General features: G+C 37.3%; 1 protein-coding gene across 33 annotated transcripts in view; it reads left to right on the top strand.

Annotated features, from left to right (window-relative positions):
- The first annotated feature begins 213 nt into the window (after positions 1–213).
- The window catches only part of RIMS2 (regulating synaptic membrane exocytosis 2), a 614,335-nt gene continuing 603,469 nt past the window's right edge, over positions 214–11,079 (top strand). For 32 of the 33 annotated variants that reach the window (XM_086695424.1, XM_086695433.1, XM_086695420.1 and 29 more), the window contains exon 1: positions 216–391. In XM_086695424.1, the coding sequence (XP_086551550.1) occupies positions 216–391 (176 nt within the window). Of the gene's footprint in view, positions 392–11,079 lie in introns of all 33 variants that reach the window. The other variant, XM_086695440.1, reaches the window with a different exon arrangement.

Genomic DNA, 11,079 nt, shown 5'->3' with positions numbered 1-11,079 from the left:
CTCCTCAGCCCTCACTCCCCGCCGCGCTCGCCCTCCCCTCCCCCTCCGCTCTTTCTTTCTTGGGGGAGGGGGGCTGTCGCCTTGGATTGAAGGCCGTTGATTTGTATGTATTTGTCCCAGCGCCGGAGGCTGCCCCAGCCGCCCGCGCGGGTGCCGCCGCCGCCGCCAGTGGAGTTGCCTCCCTGCTTCCCTAGGGTGGTTAGGCTCCACCAAACATGTCGGCTCCTGTCGGGCCGCGGGGCCGCCCGGCTCCCACCCCGGCGGCCTCTCAGCCGCCCCTGCAGCCCGAGATGCCCGACCTCAGCCACCTCACGGAGGAGGAGAGGAAAATCATCCTGGCCGTCATGGATCGGCAGAAGAAAGAAGAGGAGAAGGAGCAGTCGGTGCTCAAGTAAGGACCCGGCTCCATCTTCCCGCCTCCCTCCCTCCCCTCCGCCCCCCACGGCCGCTGCCCTGCGGCCGCCTGCGCGCCCCGGATCGCCGCCCTCCCTCCAGCCGGCGGCGCCTGGGCCACGAGGGCTGCGGCCGGCGCCGGCCGCCGGGGCTGCTTTCTGGGTGTCAGAGCGCGGGGGTGTGTGTCGGGAAGGGAAGGTGCCGAGGCCGGCCGAGATGAGGGTGGCGAGCCTTTAGGCGTTGTAATTTTCCCGGGCGTCCTTACGGCTTCCCCCACGGGCCGGTTGGGCTTCAGGGTCCCCACCGGGCTGAAGCTGAACCCAGGCTCCGCGCGTCCCCTCTCCTTTCCAGCCGCCCCCGCGCGGTGGCAGTGACTGGGGCAATGAATCCAATATGGCCGTGCACAGGTGCTCCCTGGCCGGGACCCGGGCGAAGGCGCGCCGCCGGGGATGCGGGCGCAGCAGGGGCCCCTCGTCCCGCGCTTCCGCAGGGCGGCCCTGCCTCCGACGCGGAGACGAGCAGAGCTGCCCGCGGTCGCTGCGGGCAGGGGGGCGGCTGTGCAGGCGAGGGGCCTAAACTCTGGCAAGTCTCGGGTGGGTGTGCGGCCGCCGCCATCTTCCAGCCCCTCCCCCTCGGCGGGTTCTAACACCCTGCACTCTGCTGCTCTTCCTGTTTGCAACTAGTAAATCTGTTTAATCCTGAAGAGACTCTGAAGAGGCTCCAGTTCCTACCGTTACTGCAGTTTGGGATGCTTCCTACCTTGTGAAGTTCTACTACTCGTGTTCATAGTGTAGGCAGCCGGGATTTTGCCGAGGGTGAGAGAGTAAAAGCAGCACCCAGGCGGCGGTTTAGCGCTGTGTAACTTCAGCACCAGGGAACTGTCCAGACAGAGATACAGCTTTGAGACGCCTTTTGTCAGTCTAGCAAAGAGATTTGTTTCTACAGGTTAGCTGTTAAATGTTTTATGGTTATTTGATTTCTCAGATACTGTGTGAAAGAGATTGTGCAGAAGATGCTTAACCTTTTTATGTTTTTCCAACTCAACTTTTTTCTTTTTACTTGAAATGAATTATTCACTAAGAGATTAACTTGGACAGTTTATATGCCAGCGGTGGGACTGCTCTTTTGCATGTTATCAAATATATTTTTCCCATATTCTCCACAGAAACACAAAATTGAAAGAGTAGAGTTCCTCTATGAAGGATGCAATACACTGACCTCTAATCATGTAAATTTTAAAACAGGTTGTTGAATTCAGTATTCTTTAATACACTTATACAGAGATAATTCTGTCTATACATATATATTTTCATATTTTAATGAAAATACTGTAAATTATGGTAAAAATATATCAAATATCTCTACATGTTTGAGAAAAATTGAAGGACTAAGAACAAATATTTCTGACATACTAACTGGAATAAAGAAGAGTTGCTTCTTCAAAGCTAATTTGTGGGTTTGGAGACTTGTTTGGGAATATGATTTATTAGTAGGCTTGGTAAATGAAAAATGGTTATGAGATTTAAGTAGCTTATTTTAACTAATGCTAGAATAAAGCATTATTTTTAAAAGCTTTTTGAGCATAATACTCACTTTGCTTTACTATATATACTAACAATGCCTAGCTTTTTGATGACTTAGAATTTGATATTTAAGTATATGAATCTATATTTCCTACTATAATTGTGATAAAATTAGTGTTGCCAAAGTGATGTCAAATAAAACATAGTTTTATTTCTTTGACCCATATATTTAAATGTACAATGTGTTTTTATTTCTTGGTAGTATGCTAAATCATAGTATGTACTGGCTAGTTCACTGTAGTTCCGAATCCACTTATTGTTCTAGTATATAAAGATGTAAATGAATTTTTCAATACTGAATTAAGAATTACTCAGATTGAACAATAGGTTACATTAGGAAAATGTTGCGAAAGGCTTTTTCAGGTAGGTACATTACATTACATACATTACCTTTCTGTGTAAGCCTGTATACTATGCAAATACATAGAATGTTCATGCATTCATATTCACACAGTTTAGGTAGAAACATTCTCTAAACATACATTCATACAGTCAGAGAGATTACATTGATGAAAAATCTTCATATTTATTTTAAATATCTATTTGCATTTCTGCCTAACTTAGTCTTGGAAGGAGTTATACCTCAAAATGGCCTACATGGCTTCAGAATTATTTTTGTATTCATTTTAACAAGAAGTTTTTTGGAGTTAAAGCATAATATAATTACAAATTTAATTTTAAATGTTCTATAAAAATGTTTTTGGCTTTTTAAATTAGTTAAGACTAGGCAAGGAAAATGAGGAAAACATTAGATTTTATAATAGAATTATAATGAAAGAAAAAAATGTTTTAAATAAGTTTATAATGTATTAAGTAATATATTATCAATATTGGGTATTAAGTTACAAATACTATATATAAGAAAAAGTGATATTAGTATTCTTCAATGATTACTATTTCTCATTAAGTTTTAGGGGTCATTTATCTGGTCAAGACTACACTGTCCTTTGTTTGTCTTTAGTGATGTCCATTTAATTAGAGATGCCCATTTAATTGCATGTTAACATTTATTTTGAGAGAAGGTCATGGACAGAGAGAAACAAACTGAAAATCAAGTTGATGTCTGCTGCCTTGTAACAATTACGTTAAAGTTTGATGTGTGAAAAATTGAAACCATTGGATGAAAATATTTTCATATTAAGAATTCATACCAAGGGGGATGTGCATACGAAGTACATCACAGGATGATATGTTGGAGTACAGGAAGAGAATATTAAAACTTATATTTCAAGTTCTATCTTTCTTTGGAAAAGAAATTAAATATTACTGATATTTAATATATAGATTGACAATATTAAGACCCATATAATTTGTAAATACATATGCACGTATTTAGAAGTTCACGCCTGAGATATTTTTAATGGGAGAGGTGAGTGATCAAAAGACATTGAGACCACTATAGTAATCTCTCTTTCTATGAAGAGATTAATTAAGGACTATTTATATTTATTAGCAATTTCTTCAAAGCCTTGCTGAATATCCATATATTCGGAAGTCTTCTGTTACCATCAAGTAATTTTATTTTACGTCTGATTGAGATACTAAAATTTTGAAGCATCTGTATCTCAGTAGATCCCTCAATAGATCAGTAATTGCTTTTTTTTTATCCTTACCAGAAATCCACATGCAGTTTTAGTTTTGATAACTCAATCTATAGGTAAAATCTATAGTGTTCTTTTACTTATTAATGTTTTTAAGCCTCGTCTTTCAAGATTGTAAACTTCTTGAGGGCAAGAATAATAATGTACCCTTCTTTGGAGTTTGTGTTTTGCAGCATACTTAACACCTGCACATATTAGGTAACTAATAAGTAATGTTGATATGACTTGTAATGTTAATGAGGCAGTTTATAAATTTTGTTGGGAAAATGAAGAATAATTTTTTTGAAAGAAAGGCATAATTTATTAGGTTTATATTTTCGAGTGATTTTTTTTTTGATGTGGTATTAAGAAAAAAATGTATGAGATAAACAAAACCACTGAAATCAATAGAAAAGTAAGTATTCATTCAGTAAATATTTATTGAGTTTCTACTATGTGCATATCATAGTCTTTCAGATAAGGATTTTTTTTTATAACAAATTAGAAATAATGTTTTTTGCTGTGTAAATTTTCTTTGTATTCTCAGTTTGGATTTTTTATTAATGTCAAATGTCTTTTATTTGCTTCCCAAATAAAAGAAGACAGTGAGTAAAGATTTCATGATAGATCAGAGTAATAATTTAGCTTATATTTAAAACATAGATGAGCAGTTCTAAATTTTTTTAATAATTCAATTTTAAGAGTATTTTTCAAAGCCAATTTATAAGCTTTTCTACGAATAGATAATATATACCTATGGTACAAAATTTCTTAGCTACTTTTTCTCCAAGCCAGAGGCAACTACTTTTGCCACTGTATTGTATACTATTCCAGAAATACTCTATGTGTAAAAGTAGATATATGTATATATCACATATTGTGTGCATCTATAATGTGTGTGTGTGCACACAGATGTATGGATGTATATGTGTAAACATAAAAAACATAAATGTGCCCAGCAGTTTACTTTTTAGGAGATCAGTTCCACACCCATTAATATATAGCTTCCTCATTCATTTTAATGGCTGTGTAATATCTCATTTTATGAATGTTCTGTAATTTCTTTATCTAGAACCATATTTATGGGTATTTAGGTTGATTCTAATTTTGCCATTAGAAACAACACTGCAATAAATATCTTTGTGCATATATCATTTCTTACATATTTGAATATATCTCTGGAATAAATTCCTAGAAATGCATTGTTGGGTCAAAAGGTCAGTATATTTTAAATTTTAATAAATATTGCCAAATTTATTTTCATACAATAACTATGCATAAGTGACCTAAACTAGGGAGGCTCTCATATCCTTTCCAATTTAGTGTGTGATACTCTTAGCCAATACTTTGGTGAAAGATATGCCATCGTAGGTTTAATTGAAATTTTCTTATTATCAGTGAGGATGAGAGCCTTTTGCATTTGTTTAGTTTTTTGTTTTTCTTTTGGTCGTTTTTAGTGAATTGTAGAAGCTCTTTTTATTGTCATTTGTTTTATGACCTTTTTTATGCCTTTTTTTTTTTACTGATCAGTATTTTTAAAAAATGCATTTTAATTTTTCACTTTTTGTTTTATGTCTTTTGAGTTTGTGATGTACTTAGAATGATCTTTCTCATTCTAATATTTAAAAGACTACCATATTTTCTTCTTATAGCTAAAATGAAAATTTAAGAACATGGCATGCGAAATAAAAATGCAATTTAATCATGAAGACTTTTAAACAAAAATCATTATTATGATTATGTAAATAACCATGACCATTGTCAAGAATGAAAAATCTATCAGTTTTAAGAATTGCAAATGCATTCTAAAAAATTGATTGGCATTTATGAGAAAGTACCTAATCAATTCTTTATATATAATCTGTATTTTAAAACAACTAGGATAATTAAATAATATCTTCTTGTTGACTATATTGTCATTGAGTATATATTGATAAAGAACTGATTATACTGTGTGACGAAGAGAGAGGTAATGGAAGCAAGTGTGAGGGGCCAGCTGGATTTTGACTTGAAACCTTATTTTACTAATTAATAACTGTAAGGTCTTGCTTATGTTGTTAAACTCTCTGAGCCCATGTTTCCTCATCTGTATTATCAAAATAATAACACCTACCTTGAAGGATTGTTATGATCAATGTAGATTAAATGTCCTGGCATAAATAAGTGTGCCAAAAAAAGTCGTTATTAACTGATTATAGACAATAGTTTATTATTCTTTTTTAACATTTATTTATTTTTGAGAGACAGAGAGGCACAGAGCATGAGCGGGGGACACAGAGAGAGACACAGAGAGAGAGGGAGACACAGAATCCAGAGAGCAGGCTCCAGGCTCTGAGCTGTTAGCACAGAGCCCAATGTGAGGCTCAAACCCACGAACTGTGACATCATGACCTGAGCCGAAGTCAGTCGTTTAACCGCCATGCAGGCGCCCCTAGACAATAGTTTCTGAACCTTAATATTATCATAGCATTCTTGGATGAAATCTTAACTTTTTTTTTTTTTTTTCCAATTGAGACATTCTCTTCCTTGTCTACTGGGAAGTCAAAAAAATGCCCGAAGGACTTTTAAGTGCCTTCATTATTTATCTAGAAGCCCAGGGATGGAGAGGGAAGGTCATGAATCGGCAGCAATTTCCTCAGCAAAAAACATTTTTAGAGAGTCTGAAACTAAGGTGTAGCAGCAGAAATAAGACACCAAATTATTGGTTATTGGCAAGATACTGATTATCATGGGTGAATGCGAGGGAACTAATTTGTGCAAATTACTCTGTGATTGTCCTTACAGTTGTCTGGGATCAATTTTTTACTCTATTAATAAATCAAAATATGTATTTATTTATTTGTCTTATATCTGAGAACTCAGCGAATCTTATCAGGTTAATCTCATTTTGAAGTGTCAATTTAGAGTGCTCCTCTGCTTTCCATTGCTTTTCAAATGCACACACTCTTTGTATGACTTCCACTTTGCCTCTTAGCTTCAAATTTGCCTCCTTAGAGAGCTCTTTCTTGCCCCATGTTCTTAAGTAGGTTCTTTTCTTTCTTCTTTTTCATATCATCTTTAATATTTTCCAGTTATGCTTATTAAAATTTACGATTTCTTTATTTGTTTATGGTCTGTCTGCCCTGCTAGATTATAAACTCCCAGAGAGCAGACACCATGTCTGTCTTGTTCACCATATCAGCCATTCTAACCCAACACAATGTTTTAATAGTAGTACTTAAAAATATTAGTTGGGTGACTGAATGAAATGTTGGGGAATAAAATACTGTGTTCAGCTAGGTAGTGCTTGCTTTCAAGGTGAAATTTGAAGATCTAGAAGAAAAAAGTTTGCTTAGGTAGTAGTGCCCTTATTTGCAAAATCAATTGTAATTTTTAAACCTATGTGCAATTTTGCTTATTTATTTATTATTATTTTTTTACTAGGAGAAAACTTACAGTATTTGCGTATGATTGCAACTCATCTTTTATTTGTTTATTAAAACATGTTTTTTAATGTTAATTTATTTTTGAGAGAGAGAAAGAGAAAGAGACAGAACATGAGCGGGGGAGAGGCAGAGACAGAGAGGGACTCTCAACATGGGGCTTGAACTCACAAACTGCGAGATCATGACCTGAGCTGAAGTCAGTCGCTTAACCAACTGAGCCACCCAGGCGCCCCTTGACGCATCTTTCTTTTAGACTAAGAGCACATCTGTTTTGATTAGAAACCAGAAGAATATTGTAATATGTCATCTTGAAATTGTAATTATTTTTTAATATAAAGAATATTTTGCTTTAAAAATTACGACTTTACTTTGAAAGTGTTTGTATATTTCCAGTGTGTTTAACAGAGCTGAATGGTAAGTGATGCACAGAATATTTTGGATAGAAATTTCTATAATTCATTCCTTTCAGAGGCAGACAACTGAAGGCCAACCATAATCGCATGAGCACACTGAAATGTGAAGTGTCATGAAAAAACACAGTAAAAGTGTTTTTGGAACATCATGACCATAGTAAAAAATATGTCAGAGTAATCAAGTGAGTAGTTTGCTGTCTCTTTGGTATTGTTTTGAGGGTGTAACACATTTTATCCTTTTTAATTATGTAGAAATTTTACTCCTAGATGTTAAAGATTCTAGAGACTACAGATACTGTCGTATTCTCTAGTCACCTGATGGAATGCAGATATCTATTTCTGGGTGTTAAAACACTCTTAACCATTCTCAGCTAACCCTGTAGGAAGTCACTATAAGGAACATGATAAACCACAGTTACAGTATTGCATGATAAGTGCTGGGAGACCACGTGCACAGTGTATCATGGATATATTCATTGAACAGGAGCACCTTATCCAGTTTGGGGGAGATGACACCTAGGCTGAGACTCAAAGGATGAGTAGATGTTCATTGGGCAGAGGAAGATATTCCAAACAAAAATACGAAAACTCCCAAGTCTTTCTATGCCAGACTTTAACTCTCATTTGTAAAAGAGAGGCAGGGCATAGTCAAGAAACTGATTTGAAGTGGTTTACAATGTCTGGAGCGTAAGGCTTATTGGAAGTGAGTTGGTAGAGGAGACTTGAGAGATGGCAAGGGTCAGAGCTTCAAAGACGTTGTATGTTTTCCTTTGATTTGGATTTAATCCTGAAGGTAGTAGGGAGTAACAGAGGGATTTTAAGCAGTGACACAGTGTAATCAGATTTGGTTGGGCACCCCCCAGCCAAGTCTGAGGGATTGATGCTAGAGACCAGGGCTGTAGTTAGGAGAGTCTTCTGGTAATCCAGGTGATATATGATGGAGATATGAAAGAGGACAGTTCTTTTTTGTTTTCTTTTGTTTTAAAATTTTTTTTTAACATTTATTCATTTTTGAGAGAGAGACAGAGTATGAGTAGGGGAGGGGCAGAGTGAGTGGGAGACACAGAATCCAAAGCAGGCTCCAGGCTCTGAGCTGTCTGCACAGAGCTGGACGCAGGGCTCAAACTCACAGACTGTGTGATCATGACCTGAGCTGAAGTCTGACGCTTAACCAACTGAGCCACCCAGGCGCCCCTGAAAGAGGACACTTCTGCTGGAGGTGGAGAGGCAGGATAGATTTGGAAATATTTAGGAGCCAAATTACTGGGATTTGACAACAGGAGGTAAAGTAAGGGTAAAAAAGTAAGGGTAAAGTAAGCTCTCAGGGTGCCTGACTTGCTCAACTGACTGCTGTACATCATGTAGATCTGTCTTTGCTCATCTCACTGATGGTCAGCTCTCTAAATTAGTCTCAGGACCATTGTTCTCTTGAGAGACCAGCCGGAGAAGGCTTCTTTTATTGTTTTTCTTATTCTAAACAGTTTATAATGTGAATAGTTGTACTAGAAGTGGCTATAACTTGTGATATAGGGGGGACAGGATGGGAAATAATAGAGTAGCAGTAAAAAGGGCAAAAAGGGAGAAAGAAGAGAAGGCAAAGAAAAAGGGGAGAAGAAGATCAGTACTGTTTGAATCCATTCCTAATTGTGAGGAATGCTACTTCGTATTTTAGCTTAGAAAACTTTTTTCTACTAAATCTATTAACGTCTTGTCATTTTTTCCCCCAAAACTACAGATCTGTTTTTCTTTTATTGAACATTCCTTGCTCCCATTGACAACTTTGTGTCCGTGAGTTTCTCACCATCTGGTTTTGTTTCATTCTTCAGATGTTTTTAACTCTTGCGCAATCTTTGTTTTATATGTTAGATTTAACTAGAACAAATTTCCTTTTTTGTATATATTCCTATATCACCTCCAAGGGAATTTTGGAAATGTGAGTGTAGTTTAGGAAGATAAAGAAAAGAGATTAGCTGTGTAAATGACATATTGTGGTTGGAGAAGATTCTGTTCCTCTTTATCTTAGCTTAGTGAATTATTGCAGATTTCATACCGTATTGTGTTATGAAAGAGAGAGAAGTTTTGTTAGATTGTGTGATGGGAAGTTCTAGAAATAGGATTAGAAGTAGAATTATAGAAAGGGAAAAGTTAAGAACAGGTTTAGGTCTAAAAGTGATAGAATATTATTTCACCTATTTTCTCTCTAGAACTGTTACCGCCCCCCCCAACTGTAAGCAACTAGATAGTATAAATTAGGCTAAGAATGGACGAATTTTACATAGTTTATGTATTATGAACATGTATTAGATGTACATTATATACACATGTCAAAAAGCTCCAATTTGTATTTTCCATATCACATAGTGCTAGCTAAACGCTTTTTAAAGACATTTAGAGTTAAGAACTTTCAAACAGTTTATAGATTATAAAAACTTAACCTTCTTACATTACACACATGTAATTTGGTAGGTTCTGCTAAACAGAGGTTCTGGTTAAATGCTCTTTTAGGCACAGGAGGAAGATAGAATTCTTTATGTTCTTTAGCAGTTTTTTTTTTCCCCCCAAGTAAGTTTATGTTCAGCTGTAAGGGAAAAATAACTTAGCAGTTTTATGCATTCTGCAGCTAGGCTTCTAGGATGTTAAAGCTGGGAAAAAAGGATATCCTGAACAATATAACTAGATAACAGTATAACCATAATGGTGTTTATTGGTGAAAAATTTGCTTCTCAGGTGCATATATGAACAGTCTATTTCATCACACATCACACATAATTCCTTTTGACCAAGAGCTGAAAGAATTAATTGATGTTTTTATCAGCACAAAATTTTTTTCTGTTAAAAATGAATTTTGTAGTGGAGATAGCTAGGTGTTCATCAAAGATTAACATTCCTCTTTCACAGAGTTGTTGCTATGCAGCACTGCCTAGCCCTGGACTACCTTTTCCAGCTTTCCTTGTTTCTAAATGGATTGGGGTAATTAAGTTCTGGCTGGTGACTTAGCCTCCCCCCTCCATTAGACTTTGTATGAATAACAGATATACTTCTTTGTTAAGTCACTGATTTTAGGGCTGTATCTATTACTGTGGCTATTGTAAGTAATACATTCTCATGATTATTATGTGTTACTTATTTAACTTTGGAAAGCTTTAAAGTTCCCGTCTACACTGGTCGACTCCAGAAGTATTTCTGTGGTACTGAACTTTATTACCACAGGTTGATTTCTCTTTAATGATTGGTCTAAGCTGACTTAAGTCTTAAATCAGCCATAGGATTTGTGAATACAGAATTTACCAGGAAGGGTCTGTTCATCTGCTTGATGACAAGTGGGCGGTACCCCAACTGGGGATTTGTTGGAGAAGGTGCAAGAAGGTAGGTGTGTACACTGAATCTTCACAGAGATACCTGCTCTGGAAGCAGATATAGGACACAGACCTCATAATAAGACAGAAAAATTTGCAATCCTAGGATCCATTAAAAAAATTTTTTTTTAACGTTTATTGTTCAGAGAGAGAGACAGAGCATGAGCAGGAGAGGGGCAGAGAGAGGAGGAGACACAGAATCTGAAGCAGGCTCCAGGCTCTGAGCTGTTAGCACAGAGCCTGACACAGGGCTTGAACTCACAAACTGTGAGATCCTGACCTGAGCCAAAGTCGGATGCTTAACCAACTGAGCCACCCAGGCACCCCAG

Source organism: Puma concolor, chromosome F2 (genome assembly GCF_028749965.1).
Source record: "Puma concolor isolate L17-30 chromosome F2, mPumCon1.1.hap2, whole genome shotgun sequence".
Classification (NCBI taxonomy): domain Eukaryota; kingdom Metazoa; phylum Chordata; class Mammalia; order Carnivora; family Felidae; genus Puma; species Puma concolor.
The sequence above is the reverse complement of the archived record's forward strand: the minus strand, read 5'-3'. Positions and strand labels throughout refer to the sequence as shown.